The sequence below is a fragment of the Diabrotica virgifera genome, chromosome 4 (assembly GCF_917563875.1).
Source record: "Diabrotica virgifera virgifera chromosome 4, PGI_DIABVI_V3a".
Lineage (NCBI taxonomy): Eukaryota > Metazoa > Arthropoda > Insecta > Coleoptera > Chrysomelidae > Diabrotica > Diabrotica virgifera.
Window position 1 is genome coordinate 19,822,329 of NC_065446.1, and position 21,703 is coordinate 19,844,031.

At 32.9% G+C, this 21,703-nt stretch overlaps 1 protein-coding gene across 3 annotated transcripts in view; it reads left to right on the forward strand.

Annotated features, from left to right (window-relative positions):
* The first annotated feature begins 4,993 nt into the window (after positions 1 to 4,993).
* Positions 4,994 to 21,703, forward strand: part of LOC126882928 (uncharacterized) — a 58,733-nt gene continuing 42,023 nt past the window's right edge. Inside the window, exons 1-2 of one of the 3 annotated variants that reach the window (XM_050648004.1) lie at positions 4,994 to 5,078; positions 20,264 to 20,339. In XM_050648004.1, the coding sequence (XP_050503961.1) occupies positions 20,318 to 20,339 (22 nt within the window). In that variant the 5' untranslated portion in view covers positions 4,994 to 5,078; positions 20,264 to 20,317. Of the gene's footprint in view, positions 5,164 to 20,263; positions 20,340 to 20,448; positions 20,718 to 21,703 lie in introns of those variants that run through there. The other 2 variants (XM_050648003.1, XM_050648005.1) reach the window with 2 other exon arrangements.

A 21,703-nucleotide genomic window follows, 5' to 3' on the forward strand; every position in this document is an offset into this window, starting at 1 on the left:
CATTAGTCGTCAATTTTTTTCCAACTTTATCGCTTAGTTTGAGTGTAATCGATCTTTAATATTGCTAATTTTAAAGCTCTTTTCAAGCACTACAAAAAGTATCGGTGGCATTATCCTAAACCTATGGACCGTGTCTCTGTTATTTCAAGCTAAATACATCAATTTGAGCATTCACCAAAAAACAAACTCTTTTCACCTACCATATCTCTTTTTGTATTACAACTAAAAGATTTACAAATCAACTAGTCTCTTTGTTTTTTATAAGCTACAAAAATGTTTTATATAGTTTTTTTAGTTAGATGCATGGTTTTTAAAGTATTCGCAAAAAACCGTTAGGTTTCAATGAAAATGGCCAATTTTCAACCACGAATAACTCAAAAAGTATCGAGTTTTCAAAAACAATTATAGAACAGTTTTTGCTTAGAATTGGGCTCTCTAGCCACTGCCGTGGAAATTTTAAACAAAAAATTTTCCACCCCCGAGAAGGGGTGGGAACCACCCCCCAAGATAAAAGCTCACATCGGCATAGGGTAAACTTTGAATTAGGAGATAAGTAGAGGCTATTCCCAAAATTTCATTAAAATCCATGCAGTAGGATAGAATTCGGAGGTAATATCCTATTCTTGCTCTAATTAGTAACTTCACTTGATGAAGGTAACATAAAATTATTCGTAAACGCTGTTAATAAAATCTACGTAGGTACTTACTCTACTTTGTAACAAGATCCAATGTTTTGATGGAAAAAAGAACACCGCTAGCTTTATTTTCGCCTGAAAAAGTCGCCAATAAAACTTGAAGGGTCTATTCGTTGGGGCTCGTGAGTAAACTACGGATTTTCCGAGTGATTAATTGAGTTTAATTGCCGTATTTTTCCGCTTTTCCACGTTTTCACCCTCGCTAACTTCTCTCTTGCTACAGAAAGAATGTTCAATTAAGAACTTTTTAATTTGTCTTCTTACAACGGGGTCTTCTGTCATTTGAGTATTTTCTTTAATTACGTTTTTCACGTTTAACTCATGTAATTAGGAATCAAATAATTGTCGAGCTTGTCCCGCTTGGGTGCAACAAATTATTTTTAATTAGTTCTTAGCGTTGGTAAGGGCATTTTGCAAGCGTTTTTTTTATTTTGTTTATGGCCGGATATAACGCTATTTCGGATTGAATTGTGTTGTAACATTAGATATATCTACAGTGAGAGGCAAAATTATGCGTTCAGAAATTAAACATTAAGCAAGGAAGCCTATGGAATATTAAAAGATCCGTAGTATGCTCATTAAATTGTTTGGTCTGGCATTTACTCTTTTATTTTATTTTTGATTTTTGTTTATTATCAAGACAGTTTTTTATATAGCATTTTATACAGGGTGTTAGTAAATAAGTACGACAAACTGTAAGAGGTAATTCTACCTGAAAAAGTAATGACAGTTTGTTCTATAAATGTATGTCCGCAAATGGTTCGTTTCCGAGCATATTTTGTTACTAGGGGGTTTTGTGGTAGCTGAACACGACTACGCCATCAGAAGCGACCCCCGGAGCACCTAGTGCCCAGTGTCATTGCTAAGGCACGTTATCTTCTGGAGTTTCGAGGGTTTTCGGCATTAAATTGATGCAAATAGATTACTGGGGTGGTTTTTGGAGTCGCTGACCACACTCAAACAAATTTAGTTCGTAATATTGATTAACAGTGATTATTCGTTGTAACAACAATTTAATTTTTTGTTTCAACGAACTTTTAAACATTGATCAATGTATTTGGTTATTGTCACAATGATTGCATAATAATTGTAAAAATAACTAGAGTAGGTACATTAATCAATAACACTCAATTTATTTAGCCAATAAGTTAGTTTCGTATATTTAATAAATAATTGTACTTCTGGAAGCAAAATATTTTCTTGATTTCGTAGATGATAAGCAATTACCTTGGTTTATCTTGACAACGTACAGATTTCATTAAACAAGGTACAAATTAATGTTGTTAATATAGAGTAAGATTTGATTATTCCATAGATGTAAACTGATTATTATGACAACGAATGCATTAATCAATCTACTACTGCGTTTAATAACCACAATCAATGCGTTCATTGTAACAATAAACGCAGTTGTTGAAACAATAAATGTTTTGCTTGACCATTTGAAATGTAACGGCTTTTCCTTATCGTGATACCCCGAGCTTCTCTGTGCTACCATTGTTTAAAAAATAATTATTTGTTAAACAATGCTGTTACCTCTGCCGAAGTGCCGAATAATTTCATTTCGTTTTTAAGTGTAGTCCGTACTGGAAGAAAGTTTTCATGTGTCTATTATAGTAATCATTTTTTTCGAATCCTGAGAAAACTAATTAGTATTTTTGAAAAATTTAAACGCCGAATAGAGTATTACAGTATTATCGAGGGTCTGAAGTTCCTGAGAACTTCTATAATGAATATTTTAATAAGTCACAGGGATGAAAAAGAGAAAATTTAGTATGATTTTTAATTTCAAATATACCATTCAAAAGAAACTTTTTGTTTATTCTAAGGGACTTTCTGCCCTCGGTAATAATGTAATCTTTTATTCTGCGTTTAAATTTTTCAAAAATACTTATTAGTTTTCTCAGGATTCCAAAAAAAAATAATGCATTTAAGAAAAATCGATCGAAATTTTGCACCTGCGCTCTCAAAAAGGATTAAAGTGTTATAAATTTTTGGAATCACTATTTCAAACGATTTTAAATGAGCTGTCACATGATGTACTTTCCCATTTAAAAAATCAAAGTTGTGCCTGTCCTGTCACCTGATGAGGAATCGCGTAAAGTTCGAAACATTGATGTTATAATATACTCTGCTTATTTTAAAAATCGCCCTGTCCGAGCGTTTTGCTTACGTGCTATAAATAAATAAGTTAACAAGGGGGGGGGGTAACATTTATTCCAGCGCAATGTATAAGTGAAATTATATGAGAAATCACACAGTGTAAAGTCCATTAGGTTTAGGACAAAAAGGGGAATTTGCAAAATTATTATTAATCAATTAATATCATGCATTGAGCTAATGCATTCAGTAATTATTATTATAAAATACGTTCATAGTAGGAATGAACGAATCTGACTGTAGAAATGAATAGAATTGCTTGTAAGAATAACCGTATTTAGTAGAGAGATTTTGCACCTCTTAAAATAACCGCTGATTTTGGCTCCGCTATGGTTAACTTTATTAAGCATAACGATTACGGCAACGTTAAAAAGCAGAGTTTTTGCAGCCTGTCAAGTAGGTTTTTCGTGTCATCGTTATCGTTATTTAAACATAACCTCACTTCACAACGTTATTGAAATTTTAAGCATAATATACTTGAACAGTTTTTGATATTTTAATTTATAGGTAATCAAAATTAGAATCTATGTAAATGTAATTTTACTGATTTTTTTACATTCTGGTAACAAAGCGATTTAACCATTACTATAACGATAACGATAAGCACTACTTTAAACCTCCGTAAATTACGGAATCCCTTATGTTTAATAACGATAACGGATCATATATTCGCTACTGCGCAGACGTAGTATAACGATAACCATAACGGAATTGCAAAATAAGAGGTGCAAAATCTCTCTATTGTATGGGAATGAACGGAATTAATTGTAAGAATAAACGGAAATAATTATATAAATAAACAAAATTGATTGAATGCATGAAGCAGTATACTTTAGGAGAAATAACGCTGTTATTGACACAACGAATAGTCTTCGTCGGTCAATTAACGACGTTCTTTTTTCAATGAATAGTGTTCGTTGACTCAGTGAACAGTGTCCGTAATATCAATAAAGTGATATTATGGTAGGTATACATAATGAAAGTATTATATAATAATAAATGGATGTTCATCCATTCAATAAACGTAATACATTGGATCAACTAACGAAAATAATGAATTGATGAACATCGCTTTGTTGTTCCAATAAAACCAAGAATTGGACAAATTTTAAGTATTGCTTTTGTTGTCTGAATTAACATTTTTATTAATATTACGTACCTTTTTCGTTGAGTGCACGAATACGCCGTCAGAACTGACCCCCGGAGCACCTGGTTCCCAGTGTCATTGCTAAGGCACGTCATCTTCTGGAGTTTCGAGGGTTTTCGGCATTAAATTGTTGCAAATAGATTACTCGCGTGGTTTTTGGGGTTGCTGAAAACGTATACGCCATCAGAACCGACACCTAGAGCACCCGGTGTCGAGGGTCACGTCATATTCTGAAGTTGCGAGGGATTTCGGCTCTAAATTGATGCAAACAGATTACACGAGGAGTTTTTGGGGTTACTGAACACGAATACGCTATCAGACCTGACCACTGGAGTACCTGGTGCCTACGGTCACTGCTAAGACACGTCATCTTTTAAAAACTTCGAAAGTTTTCAGCCTTGAATGTATGCAAATAGCTGTTTTGGGGTCGCTGAATACAAATGCACCATCAGAACCGACCCTCGAACTACCTGGTGCCCAAGATCATTACTAAAGAATGTTATCTTCTGGAGTTTGAAGGGTTTTTGGGCACCAAGTGCACCGCAAGGGTCGATTCTGATGGCGTATTATTGTTCAGCGACCCAAAAAACCCCCGAGTAATCTGTTTTCCCCGAGTAACAAAATCTAGCACTTAATGCACTTCTTTTGAGATGTTTATGCACTTTTGGGTGCATTTTATGCACTTTAAACTGCAACTATGCATTTCCACCCATGTTTCTATAGTATACCTAGACTTTTTTCTTGACATCATACTGAACACAATGCAAAAAAGTTGCAAGTCTCTAGATGCTGTATTTAAAAATTGATTTCTTTTGTACTAAATGACCTGGCTGGTATTTGTATGTTTGTATTTATTAAGACATTTTATAAAATATCACGGAAAATTTGGTTTTAATAACATTAACCCCCTATCATCATTCAAATTATTTATATAAACAAATCAAAGGTTAACCATATATTAGGTGAAGATAACTAGAATGTAGTTTAGTGTCATTCCGTATCTAACACATAAGTGTATATTTTGATTCCCAAAAGATTGTAGATAGGACGTAGCTAGATTTAAAAAATATCACTAGGTTAGTATCTACCTAAACCTCAAAAGTGCAAAGTGACAAGCAAAAACAGAAAACTATAATTTTATCTTCCTTGCTTAATATCAAGGTTTGTTTTGTATTTATTTTAATTATGATGTGTCATGTAATTTGTATAGCTTTAATCTTATATTTTGCTTAAACAACATAATATGTACTAACACGATGTAGACTGTAGACTGTTTGATACTAAAAAACAACTCATTAAACACCAAAATATTTTGATATAAAGTTCAAAGACTGATAAATTTGTACACACTGAAATTAATAAAGGAAGTGAAAAAATAGTAGGTATTTCGACAGAGCGCTTTCGACAAAATTGTCATCATCGGAGCTAATGCTACAATAAAAAAAGCAATATTGTAAGAAAAAGAAGTACAAAACTCTTTTTTTTTCTTACGTCAATTAGAAAAAGGTACCACTACTTGAGGCTGAGGCATATGCGTGAGCATCTTGATAATAGTTGCATTACAATGTATAATCATGTATGCGAATGGATTATTTTGTCCTCTGTACAACCCCCAAACAGAAAAAATCAGAATAAACGCCCACATAAACGTTTTTAAACTTACATACATAAACATAACGTTTTTAAGCATAAACGTTTTTAATAAGTACTAACATCTTAAATCAATGACGTAAACACTAACTAACCGCCTGACAGACGGGTTTAACATTTTAGTGGTAATTTTTGTTATTTTAATGCAAAAAAATATCTCGATGACTTAATGACATTATTGGTTATCTAAAAAACACAGTAATTAATCTAGTTTTTCTGTATTTATTAAAATAAAAAACATTATAACAAGAATGGAAGGATTGTTTGTGTATCTTTTTACTCCTGAAAAAAAGTGTGATAAAAATAAAACAAATTAAAGAATCTTAATTAAAATTTGTAATCGAGTTAAAAAAGAGTAAGAAAAATGAAAATAAAAAGGTTTTTAAAAAATGTTAAAACAAAAAAAAACTGATAGGTACCTACTATAGTTAGTACAGTGTAGCAATGGTTGTCAGTGGCAACATTTTCATGACAAATTGATTCCACTTCGCTTATGTCGTCTTCCACCTCATCAAACCATTTCAAAAGAGTTTCCTCAGGGTCTTTATTCCCTTATTTGATGTTTTTTGATGAACTGGGGCACATTATGTGTAATGACGAACTGGGCACAAACACTTAAGGGGCGTTTTCTTACAAATTCGCCGGTCGCTGGTAGCCGCGAATTGGTAGCCGCTACCGAGTCGCTGGTAGCGGCGAATATTTAGCCGCTATTTATGTAGTATATTTATGTAGTACATAAACAAGCGCTTGGATTGACATGAAATTTGGCATACGCATAGCTAACATGTCAAAGAAAGAGATATTGTGCCGATGTGCGATTTTGTCCTGGGGATGTTTCACCCTAAGAATTACATAAACTGACTAATTCTAAGCAACTTTTATTCGATAGAGTTTTTTCACTAAGCCAATACTTTTTGAGTTATTTCCGAGTAAATATGTTCATTTTTCAAACAAAAAAAATACGTTTTTAGACAATTTTTCGCAAATAATTCAAAAAGTAAGTACTTCATCGAAAAAAACATTCTTAGAAAAAATATAGACTGTATCCGTTTCAACTACATATAGCCTTGTAAACATAAAAACCCTTTCAACTACAGCCCTTTCAAAAATAAGGACCTAAAAATAAGGATTAAGTTTATTTTCAGATGTTAATTAGGGGGTGATTATCCCGATTTTTTTTACCAAAAAAAGGGACCAACTTTATTTTGAGCGTAACTTGTTTACGTTTGATGCTAGTAATTTTTTGTTGTAAAACAAAAATAAAGTTTTTTTAAACACTTTAAAAAAGTTGTAATGAGTTCCCCTAAAAAGTTCTTTATATTTTTTGGTTATTTCACTAAAATATTCGATTTGGAATTTGAAGAATATTAACCTATTTTTGATTAGCTATAACTCTGCTTCTACTAGGTCCAGAGACCTAATATACACCATTCACACTTTCACTCGCAAATAACTCGAAAGTATTGACTTGGTGAAAACTCTCTACAGAACAAAAGTTGCTTAGAATTAGTCAGTTTATCGAGTTGCGGACTTATTTTTGACATATAATTTTTCACCCCCGAGAAGGGGCGAAACTCACCTACTTAGGGGAAAACATCGGCACAATATCACTTTTTTTCTTTAATTTTTTAGCTACCTATGTGGTTACCAAATTTCATGTTAATCAAAGCGGTTCTTTAAAATTTAGAGGTTTTGCAATATTTTACCGTTAGAGAACGTACTAAAAACTTAAATAAAAAATGTTAATATTTTATTGAACTTCCTCGTGAATGCATTAAACTTCTTGCTCTATTCGGTATAATGTCAAATATTAATGCATTCAAAAAAATTTGATCCCAAGTTGTTCCCATGTGCTTCACAGCTTTACTTAACTGTTGAAGCGTATTCACAGGATTCATATCTGGTATGGATATGCAGTTCATATCTGGTGACAGGGCTGGCCACTTCATTTTGTCAATACCGTGATGCTGTAATCTTTCGTACACAACATATACGATTTCGTTTTTAAGAAATCTAGACTTATCTGTAAATAAACAGATTCTTCATTCGTTGATTGTCCAGTTGCTGTGTTCTTTAGCCCGCAGTCTTCTCAATCCCGATGTTCCCTGATTATTACTGGATGATATGAACGTGTTCTTGCTATTAAGCTAGTCAAATGCAACCTTCTTCTAACGGTTTGGTTTGAAATTATTCTTTCAGTGGCGTTACGCAACACAATGTTCTGTTGATGCGAGCAGTATATGTTTGGTTCCATCTAGCAATAATTTGCATATATCGGTCATCAACAGGCTTGGCACTCCATTGTCGCCCTCCACCATGAACGTTATGACGCTACACCATTTGTGACATAACGATTCCAACCTCTATTTACAACACTTTGTAAAAACCCGAAACGTTAAGCCACTTCACCTTTCGTTGACCCACCTCACAATCTGTTGCATTCTGACAATACCTAAACGTCTTCGAGGCATAGTTTATAACTCACTTACAAAATAGTAAGAATTGAAAAAGAAACATCTGAAGAAATGGAAATAAAGAGAGGAGTCAGGCAAGGCTGCATACTATCACATCTATTATTTAACGCTTATTCTGAAGAGGTAATGCGAGAAACTCTGGAAGATGAAACAGTCGGCATAAGAGTAAATGGAGTCTTAGTTAACAACATCAGATATGCAGATGATACAGTAATAATAGCCGATAGTTTACAACACCTGCAAAGACTCATGAGTAAAATAGTAAGGTGTAGTAGGGAGTACGGACTCTCTCTCAATATCAAAAAGACGAAGTTTATGAAAATTAGTAAAAACAACCATAATACTAACGAAATCTTGATAGTAGAGGGCCAGCAGATCGAAAGAGTAAAAAAGTACACTTACCTAGGAACACTTATAACAGAAAATAACGACTACACTGCAGAAATAAAAGTCAGAATCGAAAAAGCACGTTCTAATTTTATAAAAATGAAAAAGGTCCTATGTAGCAAAGATTTAACATTAGCTCTTAAAGTACGCCTAACAAAATGTTACGTCTACAGTGTTCTATACTATGGAGTGGAATCATGGACGTTAAATGTAGAGACAATGAGACGACTTAACGCCTTTGAAATGTGGACCTATAGAAAAATTATGAGGGTTTCCTGGGTAGATAGAGTTACAAACAATGAAGTACTGAGAAGAATAGGTAAAGAAAAGGAAGTTGAACTTACAATTAAAGAAAAGAAGCTACAGTATCTCGGACATGTGATGCGGGGCGAGAAGTATGGCATCCTACGACTCATAATGCAGGGAAAGATAGATGGCAGAAGAAGCATCGGAAGAAGACGAATTTCATGGTTGAAGAACCTGAGAGAGTGGTTTGGATGCAGCTCGAAACAACTATTTAGAGCTACTGCCTCAAAAATTAAAATAGCTATGATGATTGCCAACCTCCGTAGCGGAGATGGCACCTGAAGAAGAAGAACAAAATACTCCATTATTAAAAATAACTGAACCCAAACTGTGTTAATATCAAATCAGAATATATGACTATAATGTTTAACATTTTTCTGACGATAGGTAGTAAAAAAAAAACATGATAGATTTCATCAAAATGAGAAAACTGCAATACTTGGGACATATAACACGTGGTGACAGATATGTACTCCTAAAATTGATAATGGGAAAGATATAAGGAAGGTGAAGCATAGGTAGAAGAAAAGTGTCCTGACTGAGAAATCTCAGAGAATGGTTTGGATGCAGCTCACCTGAACTCTTTCGGGCTGTAGTGTCAAAAGTTAGAATAGCAATGATGATTGCCAACCTTCGTCGCGGAGATGGCATGTAAAGAAGAAGAAGTAAAAAAAAAAGAAGAAACGGATGGCTACAATAACAAAATTTATTTTATTTCATTTAAACTTGATAACAAAGTCGGGGTATTAATATTTTAATTATATTAATCTTTTACAAACTCCCGACTATTTCTGGCGTAAAATATTACTTTGATCCTTATCAATTGTTGAGCACTGTATTTATCAGGGGCGGCTCGTGGTAGTACAAGATGGTGAGGCACACTACACTTGAGGAATATTACAGTAGACTCTCTCTATAACGAACGGGTAACACGGGTATTACGAAGTTTCGCTTATAACGAGGTATGTCCAACATCTGTGTGCTTACCGAGGCCAGTTCTGTAATAAATTCCACCGCCTGTAACTTCCTTCCTATTTATCTGTCGACCGATATTGAATATCGTAGGAAATTTACAATTTGCGATGGCCAAGTTTCATTGTTGAAGTCGATGATCGACACCTAATAAACTATGTAGGAGGCTTCAAAACATTTCAGTAGTGGTGATATGTACTGTTTTAAGTTCCTTTCGTCATGTAAATCAAATATTAAACAGTATTGTTCATACAAATCTTTATTAGCAATCAAGAAGCTACAACTTATAAGTTACATGACGCTAGCCGGAATGGCGTTACGTCGCTGACATGTGTCTGTCGTTGGTCTTCTTCTTTTACATCCTAAACATAATTACATAATATTGTTGTCTGATATAACGAGATCCGCTTATAACGAGGTAATTAGTAGGCCATTTCAGTTCTCGTTATAGAGGGAGTTTACTGTATTATTATGGTTAGCTTTTCTTTAATAGCCGGAAGGTCGATTTTGTGGCGTCATAACGTCACAAAACGGCACCGTATTTATTTTAAGGCTTGCAAACGATATTAATAATAACAATTATTTTATTCGCAAAAGAAAGTCGAAAGTTCTAAGTCGATAACATCGTTCATACTCTTATTAGCTGTTTTTTTAGCTAAAAATAATTAATATGATACCACATATCAAAACAGTGTGAGTCAGATGTTTCGTCCTTTCTTGGTCTCATCAGCGTTGTACAGTCATATTAAGCAAAATTTACATTATATACTACATGACAAGAACGTACAACTGATTTCAGTGGCGTAACCAGGGGGTTTTTAGGGTTTATAAGCGCCCCATACCCTTAACATCCTCCTTAATTCCATACCCCCGGAGACCCATACCCCCTTAGGATCATCCTGGTTACGCTGTTGACTGATTCTTTTATTATTAATCACTTACCAAAATGAAATTATTGTGCGCAATCAATATACCATCAAACACGTGATAATTTCATTTGGAACCAATCTTATATTATAAATGTATTGAATATATAGGAAATAAAAACAAGCAAGTAAGCAAATTACTGTTATATTATAAGATTGATTTTTTATGTTAAATAAACTAAGGGTTAAATTTTATTTTTTTGGTTTTTTATATTTTTTATTAAACAGCGTGCTTAAAAGTAAAATTATTATGAAAGAAATCGTAATTTCTAATTTTTTTATTAATTTACTTATTTAATTGACATTTGGAAAATGGCATACAGCTAGTCACAGCATGATAACATATTCTAAACATCTAATTATACTAATAGTAATTAACCAGAGTGTACTGTCTATTCGGTAGACTTACACCGGTCATGGATTAAGAAAGAAATGAACGAATTTACTGGTCCGCTGTAGTTTAACTATTTACACATGGGCGCAGTAATTTTTTATTTGAGGAGGTTCTTATATAAATCAAATAATTTTAAATTTTAGGTGTTTGTATAGCCTCAGAAGCCTAAACGACATAATTTCGTGATTCTTTATAACAGTTCATTATCCGTAGCCAAAAATCAATATACCTAATATTAATTGTTGCATGAATATCAATATAATAAAAATAAAACAAATTATAACTTATAAAAGGTAGAAGGCTAAACGTTGCTGTATTGTTGATGTTTTAATTTAATCTCTAAAATGGTTTTCTATAAAGTCACAATCAATTTAAGTGATATATTGACGTTGGATGTTTTTAAATTAAAGTCAATTGACGCGTGTAAAAAGCGTTTATTGTAAACTAATTTGAGCTTGTTTTATTCTTTTATCAGATCGCATGTTTTCTATGTTAGTCATGTATATTTTATAGTTTATATGTATAATGGGGTATTTTTCCCGTAAATAAAAATTATTAAAAACAATATTATAATATTACGTATGTACCTACAATATCTACAAATAGTTTCGATTTCAAACAAATCACGCCTTGAAAAGGATCCGGAAATCCTACAGCAGGGCATTATGTAAACATCAAATATTTAAGTAAAATGCTAAATATTATTAAGTCAATATACGTACCAATTTTTTTTTACTAAAATGATTTAGTCGTTATTGTTCACACTATCATCGCCATCGCTGTCATCATCATCGCTGTCGTCACCGTTAATTGTTATTATGATTGGGCTTATTTCGTTAATTTTATTTTCACGAATCCACCAATCCTCAATTAATTTTTCGCACTTGTATATACAGTTCCGCCATACTTCTGGAGTTGCAATTGAAAGTGCTTCTCGCCAAGTTTCCCAAACCGCTTCGTCTGTATACCCATTAGGCCCAATATGGTTTCGTAATATTATTTTGCTATTCCCCATATATATTCGATGGGATTAAACTGGCAGTGGTATGGTGGAAGACGTAAAACTTGATGCCCGTAACTTTCAGTAACCTGATCCACCACAAAGATTTTTGGTTTTGCATGTTCTTTTGCCAAAAGTAACAACTCAGACTTTAATATATGCTGTGGAATAGATATGCGTTCATTTGTTAGCCATTCTTTAATCTTATCTACATTCCACGAATTTGTTGGACTTTTGTTTAGTATTTCTGAATGATAAGGCGCATTGTCTAAAATAATTACGCTGGGCTCACTTAATCCGGGAAGAAGTTTTTCACGCAACCATTTCACAAACATTTCCGTGTTCATATTGTCACGATAGTCACTGTTTTTTGATGTAGACGAAAATATTAAATCAGCACCTTCTATAAAGCCTGTCTTCCCTCCCGCGTGCAGAATTATATGTCGCTTCCCTTCTCCACTAGCATGCTTGATCGATTTTATGTTGTCATCTTGCCATATTCTCTTGGTAGCACCCTTAGAAAATATCCATGTTTCGTCTAAATATACAAAAGTTGACCCTTCTTCTTTAAATATGTTATATTTATTTTCTCAGAAACTCAATTCTCTTGTGTACAACAGAACTTCTTTCACAAAGCGCTTTTCTGTTATCCTCTTTTTTAAATTTGAATCCTATGTTATGTAGGACTTGCCATAAACTTGTTCTGCCGATGTCACCAAATTTCCTCTCTTTTAACTTAAGTAAAATTGTACCTAAAGTCACATGTTCCTTATTTGCACGCATTTGATATATGATATTACGAATTTGAAATTTTCGTCCTTCTAACATATTGTTCGTTTTTAATAACAGGCGAGTATAGTGGTGATCGTTTTCCGGCACTTCACTATTCTCGTTTTTAATTGTAGATCTTAATTTTGATTAGCTAATTTCTAAAGCATCGCACACGCGTTGTTGTACAGACGTTACCGATTTTAAAGGACCACCATTGTTTTTTTCCGCAATAAAGTACTTATGTAGGTTACAAATTAGAGTATCTACATCTAAAACACGTCTTGGCATTTTCGGTTAAACAGCACGAACAGATTCTCACAAAATTAACAATATAAGGCGTTACCAATTCGACAGAATAAATTCAACTGGAAGATAACAAATGTCCTTATAGTTTCTTATAGCATTCCTGATTTGTTTGTCGACCCATTTAGTTAAATTACCTATTAAAATTGCATTAGTTTGTCATACTTTCTCTAATTTGGTTTTGCACCTATTTGGGTAATTAAGTACTTTCACTTGAATAATTAAAATGCCAAGACAGTACCGTAATTAAAATACCTAGGTCAAGAAATGAGCTTTATTTTGATACTATACAGTATGGTGCAAATGAAAGGAATAAATTCGTTATTTCGTAAACCGGCGACTTTAAGGAAAAATCCTGAAACAGGTCGATTTTTATTTTTAAATTATGATATTTTGCCATAAATGTCATACTAGTAACGTCATCCATATGGGCGTGATGAAGTAATCGATGATTTTTTTAAATGAGAATAGGGGTCGTGTGCTAGCTCATTTGGATCATTCAATTCTCTATTTATTAATATAAACATTTACATAATTGTTTATACAGGACGCCCAAAAAATTTTTTTAATTTAAATTATTTGACAAAAAAAGAAGAATCTATATAATTTATTTAATTTAAAATACATTTTATTGCTGTTAGAAATCAGTAAAAAAATGTTTATATCACAAATAAACATTGTTTTTCGCTTAAATTAAATGTTCAAACTTCCTAAGAAACAGGTGGCTGGCGGGAGCTGGCTTGAACATTGAATTTAATCGAAAAGCAATGTTTATGTTTGAAATAAACATTTTTTCTGTTTCTGGGCAACAGTAAAATGTATTTTGAATTAAATAAACTACATACATTCTTCTTTTTTGTCAAATAATTTCATTAAAAATTTTTTTGCACGCCCTGTACAAATAATTGTGTAAATGTTTATATGACTAAATAGTGAATTTAATGACCTTTCAAATGAGCTAGCACTCGACCCCTATTCTCATTTAAAAAAATCATCGATTACGTCATCACCCCCAGATGGATGACGACACTAGTATGATATATATGCCAAAATATCATATGTTGAATGGGTTTATTGACAGATTTTAAAACACAATGTAGGTATACCCCCAAAATATATTTTATTACTATTCCTTTCTTTTATCTGTTTCAATAGTTTATTAATGTTTCTTCACTGCTTATATCAATAATACATAGTCTCAATTTACAATCAATTACTTTCAACTGAATTTTAATCCCTTCCTTTCTTTTCTTTTCTACTCTAATTCTCACCCTTTAATTTATATCTCAATTTCATGTACCTACATTGTTGTCTATCAATTCACATTTATTACTGTTATTACTATATGACTGCTAATATACCCTTTTAGCTACAATTTTTAAGCTTTCCGATTTTTCATTCTTTTTACGACCACTACTCCTCTCATTAAAACATCAAGGAGTATTGACTTTAACAATTTAGGTTACAGCTGCACGTCCACATCTAACATACATATTAGATATCGACCCGTTTTGATCCAAACGTTGTTAGTCTTACACTAACACATACACTAATAAATAGAAGTCTTTAATAAATATAAATAAAAACAAAAATCTTTTAATAAATAGAAATAAAAATCTTTAAAACCGGTACAGATTTGTTGGTTGTCTTTCACCAACTATCTCTTCACCCTCAAAAATTCCCAAATTCCATAAACTTGTTTACCTTTGCAACATTCTCCGTCTATTCCACCATATCCCGTTAGCATAACTTAAGCAGATATATCATGTTAATGAATACTGAGGTAGTACCTCCTTGTAACCGAATCATTTAGTTACTTGTAACCGTTGACCTCAAGATGCTCTGCATACTTTAGAGAGCGAAACCAGTCGTCGGAAGTTACAATAAATGATTGAGAGTACGTCTGTCTTTTACTTCATTCAAAATATCATAATTTAAAAACAAAAATCGACCTGTTTCGGGATTTTCCCTAATGTCATCGGTTTACGAAATAAAGAATTTATTCCTTTCATTTGCACCATACTGTATATACGAGTAGTTGCAAAATTTACTGAATGCATTAACATTATTTAGTGGTGGCCGCATATCGAAATAACTACTCTGTGATAGACCACATAACGAATTAGTTACTCTGCGGTAGACCGCATATTGGATGGTAGACCGCATATCGAATCGGCACTAATCTATATATTTTTTCGTATTTAAAATATTACTTGCGGGTAAATCCTAATTGTTCTTTTAGTCAAGGAAGTCTCTTCGCATCTGCTCGGGAAAATGTTCTAGTCAGGTGTTTTGCATAATCTTACTCCTAAGTTAGTATTAAGTTTTTGCTAAGAAAGGTATTTCTAACAAGGGTGCATTGTATTTTATTATTTATCTTATTATTTTTCCTTAAATTATCCTGTTTATTAAATTTTAATCAAAAAATTACTAAAAATTCAATAATTAAATAGATATTGGCCCTCTACGCACCCGAGGTCTACGCTTATGTTACTGGTATACCTAAAATATTACAATCGACCTGCCGATTCGTTTGTTTCTTTATTAATCCGTGACCGGTGTATCCCTACCGAATAGAGAGTAAGAAGGCCAAGTACACGTAACCAGAACAAACTGCTTTAACAAACTACCCCCCACCCCCTCATCTATGAAACTACCTAACAAACTGCAAAACCACGCTAGAGGCATATTTTTGCCAGCCTCTGAAAGGATATTTAATCCCGGCTCCAAAAATTATTCTCAGTTTAAATTTTATTGCGTAATATGCTTCGTAATAATATGCTAGACAAGGACCCATCTGAGGCAGTGCTTCTGCTATAATTTGAGAAAGTGAGAATGAGACGCATATATACTCCCAGGTAGGGTAGGTACCTACCGATGTATTTATGAAGAACGCTTAACTACAAAGATACGGGGTCAGGGCCGTACCTACCTATTTTTATTTTTTATCATAAAAATAAAGTTATTAAGTTTTATAATAAAAATTAAGTTATTTAGCAAGTTTCAAAAAGTTAAATTGTATTTAAATAATTGATGATGAAATAACGAAAATAAAGTTATTTAGCAAATTTCAAACAGTTAAATTGTATTTAAAGAATTGATGATGAAATAACGAAATAACGTAAAGAGTCGATTGATATACCGGTGAGGCACTGCCTCATAGGACTAGCCGCCACTGGTATTTATCTTTAAACATATAAAAATAGCCATAGTCGTTAAATAAATATGAACTGCTAACTGCAAAAAGGGGACATCTGCATCAAAGCAAATTTTACAGGAGAAGGTAAAAACTAAATAATTATGTAACCAAACCTCTTAGAAACGGAAAACTTGGTATACATGTTCAATATAGCTTTATACATAATTCTGTAAATAAGTTGTAAATAATTTTAATTATAATTGTATAATATTCACATTTTAATGTTGTGTAGAAGTCCCCTTTTTGCAGTTAACTGTAATAAAAATGAAAATTATTAGAAATAATTCAATTAGATAAACACTACTTGCCAGAAAACACCTTTATTTGCCATTATCAATATGTAATATAAAGAAAGGAATAGAAGATAGTCCATAGTAATAATTGTAAACTTGTTGAACAATGGGCCATTCTGTTATTTCCCTCCAAAATGAGATATTGCTATCGTCGAATAATCTGAGCATTTTTCTAATGTTTTCAACTTTGGATGACATTAATGGGCGCGTTTCAGAGTAAACTCGCGTTGTGAAGGCAAAACTATCACTTCTTCGGTTATTTTTCATTATATTTCTCCTGTAAAAGTCCACTTTTTGCAGTTAGAGAAATTTTAGCCGCATTTTCAATAAACATTACTTAGAATAGACGCAGAAGTCCCCTTTTTGTTGAAAACGATGTGTTTACGTGTAAAGAACGCAAAAATAACAAAAAGTGAATTTATGAAAATTTGTTGGAAGTCTCCTTTTTGCAGTTAGCAGTTCATATGCAAAAAATACAAACACTACTATTCGTAGCGACTGGGGACGCTAGTCTGCTTCCGAACGAGACCTACGACTGGCGACCGGCGACCGGCAATTTTTTTAACTAATGTGGTACCTACAAATTATAAAAAATATCTTTGCATGTATATACACCAAATATAAACAATAAACACAAATATTTAATTGTTCGAACTATTTCCATAATCTTTAAATAAATCAACAAACACTATTATTCGTGGCGACTGGGGACGCTAGTCTGCTTCCCAACGAGACCTACGACCGGCGGCAGCGATTCGGTAGCTTCTAGGAAAATAGTCCTATTTAAAACGTATTAACGATACCTGAATTAATTGGTAGCGGCTACCAATTCACAGCTACAAGCGACCGGCGAATTTCTAGGAAAACGCCCCTTAATACCCCGTCTATTAGACGGAAATCCCACTTTGAGCCTAAATATCTTTCGAATAACAACCTGCCACAAATTGTCGAATTCAATAATACTAAAAAACAACCCAACTTGAAAAGTCATAAACGGGTGACCTTCAAAATTTTCTAGGAAGGGAAATATCCCATCTTTGACGGGGTGTTAGTACTTATGGGTTAAACAAACATAAAAAACTTTTTGCATGGTATGCAAATCGTCTTATTATTTAAGTGTAGATTTATGTTTCTAATAAGTATTCTTCTTTGATATACCTAACCTAACCATTAATTTCGTTTTCTTTATGTTTAGTGACAGACCAAATTCTTCACTCGTTGCAACAACCTTATCTAAAATTCTTTGTAGATCTGTAATAGTTTCTGCTCTTAGTACTGTGTCATCGGCGTATCTAATGTCACATATGGGTAGGCAATTTATTTTTATGCCTGCTACTTCATCTTCTAATGCTTTTCTGAATATTTCTTCTGAGTACGCATTAAACAGTGATGGCGACAAGACACAGCCCAGTCTGTCTAACGCCTCTTTTGATTTTTATTTTATTGCTGTTTAAATTATTTATTCTTATGACAGCTTCTTGTTCATAATACAGATTATTTATTATCATTATTTATCATGATTTCGTAAAAAATGGTGTGTATTACGTCAATCAAATTTTATAAGTATTTTTTAGATTTTTTAATAAATATAACAAATAATAAGTGAAACTAACGTGAACCATACGAGTATATTTATTCTTTAATTAAATAATTTTTTTATTAAATTATGAAGTACATAAGATATAGGCCTGGATCCCGCGTACCAAAAAAAGTTGATTAATAGCAAGCTGAAAATTTGTTAATAGCTTAACGGTGTCTAGTCGGACACACTTTGATGTATGGAAACACTGGAACAGGGGAATTTTTAATTGTGGAACAGGTTAAAAGTTTGAACGTCATACTACGGAAACGTCCCATGTATTCTGTCGGACAGAACTTCCAATTGATTTTTTACCTTTCATTAAACTCTCATGCAAAAATCAGACTGGTATTTATCACCAACTTGGCATTTTAATAAGTCCGACACGTGGAACATGTCTAATGACAGGAATTATGTTGGTTATAAATAATAGCAGTCTGATTTTTGCATGAGAGTTTAATGAAAGGGTAACAAATCAGTTGGAAGTTCTGTCCGACAAAATACATGGGACGTTTTCGTAGTCTGCCGTTCCAAATTTTTAACCTGTTCCACAATTAAAACTTCCCCTGTTCCAGTGTTCCCGTACATCAAAGTTTTTCCGACTAGACACCGTTAAGTTATTAACAAATTTTCAGTTCGTTATTAATCAACTTTTTTTTGGCACGCGGGATCCAGGCCTAATATGTAATAGCACATCAAGGAAATAACATCCACGGCTTTGTTAGCATATACCCATTCCTTTGTCAAAATTTTTTATCACCATTTTACGTAGATGTGGCTGAATCTCATTGATGCAGCGTTGAATTTCCTTCTTCAATGCACGAGTGGTTGTGATAGAGATGTGGCTTCAAATAACTCCATAAAAAGAAATCCAATGGTGTTAAATCACATAATCTAGGGGGGCAACTCGGATCACCTAAACGAGAGAGTTACACGACCAGGAAATGTCTCATGCAGTAATTGAATTTTTTCACGTGCTGTATGACATGTGGCAGCGTCCTTTGATTTTGTCTACAAAAATATCATCTAATTTAGATGTTGTGGTAATTAATCTGTTGTGGTATTGAGCACCAGTAACAGTCACTGCTTGACCAGCCTCATTTTCAAATAAGTATGGTCCAATGGTGCTCCAGCTCCAGCCTCCTTGACCAAAATCTGTACCAAATAGTGACACGTTGTGCGGATGCATTTTTTTCTTATGTGTCTCATAACCCAAATGTAGCAGTTTTGAAGATTAATAAAGTCAATGCTTCATCCCGAGTGCCAGTGTTCCCTTTTTATTTATCTGACTTAAGTATTCGTTTCGTTTCTGCTTCGTGTTCCCTTTTTATTTATCTGACTTAAGTATTCGTTTCGTTTCTGCTTCGTGTTCCCTTTTTATTTATCTGACTTAAGTATTCGTTTCGTTTCTGCTTCGTGTTCCCTTTTTATTTATCTGACTTAAGTATTCGTTTCGTTTCTGCTTCGTGTTCCCTTTTTATTTATCTGACTTAAGTATTCGTTTCGTTTCTGCTTCGTGTTCCCTTTTTATTTATCTGACTTAAGTATTCGTTTCGTTTCTGCTTCGTGTTCCCTTTTTATTTATCTGACTTAAGTATTCGTTTCGTTTCTGCTTCGTGTTCCCTTTTTATTTATCTGACTTAAGTATTCGTTTCGTTTCTGCTTCGTGTTCCCTTTTTATTTATCTGACTTAAGTATTCGTTTCGTTTCTGCTTCGTGTTCCCTTTTTATTTATCTGACTTAAGTATTCGTTTCGTTTCTGCTTCGTTTGTAGTGGTTGTATGTCTGTTGTGTTTGTTTTGTTTCTATATTGTAAAAAAGGCCTTCTTCTTTTCTTCACATTTTATCTTCACTGGTATTAGTACCTATTTGAAATCTGACGGTCCAATTAAAAGACCATTACCTCATGTCGTGTCCATCAATATTTTTTACATCATAACACCAACACCCCAGAAAGCTGATACAGTATCATATAATTTTAATAATATTTTTATTTTACAATTACAGGTCAACTGAGGTTTTTAACCCATATAATCCAATTAGTAGACGATTGTACACGGTATGCGAGAAGAAAGCATTTATGGTAAGCAAATTAGTCTGCGTACACTTTTCGATAGTAAACATTTTTCTATCTTTAGTAAACATTCGATCCGATTCTAAAACAAATTACAATTATCGCAGAGGTCACGCGCAGTGTCCCTGACGCAACCCTAAGTGAGCACCAGTTGCAGTGTTATGATAATCCTCCTAGATAAAATTTTTATTTCTTTGAGAAAAGTCGTCAGTGATCAACTTTATTTTCTATGTGAATATGAAGATAAGATTGTTGATTGCATAGAAATTCTGTGAGATTGTTTTTGCTTATGGTGAGGTGTGAGGTGTTTATAAACACATACTTTCGACGCATTTATTTAAACATTCAGTGTTTGATTTTTTTAATTGATTGCTAATATGGATGTAGGTGAGTGGAATTTAAAGTATTTCTTCTTCAAAATTATCGCAACACCACAACTATTGAAATTGTATGCGTATCTATTATTGCAATCTTTAGCGAGTTAAACAATATTGCAGTGAAGAAAATGTATTTAATCTTATTGATGTTTGAAGAATTAAACAGAATTTAACAATAATAAGAACTGCTCTTTTATTATTATTAAAAATAAATAAGTAGAATAAAAATACAATCTTATATTGTCGCTATTAATTACCAGGTAATTAAAAAATGTTCAAAAGAATACCAGTTCTTTATCCAATTTACTTATCTACCGTGATTATTAGACCTGTCTGTATCGTCACCCCCGCTGGCGAATTTATTCCGATTCGATTTTTTTGCACAAACTTACTCAAAAAGAGGTCCTTATAACATATCCACAGGGTGCCGGGCGGTGCCGTGGTCGAAAAATTGTTTAAGCAATTTTTTTAAAACAAACTCACAAAAATAATTTTTCATTTCAAATGAAAAATGGCCTTGCGAAAGAACAAGACCAAGACTAGAGTTGCACAAGTTTGACTTGAATGTTTGAACTTGACTTGAGTTTGACTTAATTTTAAGTCAAACTCAAGTCAATCCCTCTAACAAATAATTCAAGTCAATTCAAACTGATCAATCGTACAGGTTTGAAAATTCAAACTGTTTTTCAAACTAGTTTGAAAGAGCTTGAAAAATAATTTATTTAGTAGATATACTTTTTTGTCGAGATTGACATGTTAGTTGCCAATTAAGATAAGAAAATTAATAATACAATGAGTGCCACATAAAAGTATCTTGATACAGGAAGCGATTACAATCAAAATAGGGTAAATTTTTTGAAAATGATTCCTGTATGTTTAGAATTGCTTTCTGGCCAGTTTCATTTTATCGATATAACTTTTTTATATTTGAGTATTACTAGATTAAAACAAAGAATTAGTTGGATAGTTTTTTTTATCATACCAAGTGTAATTAAT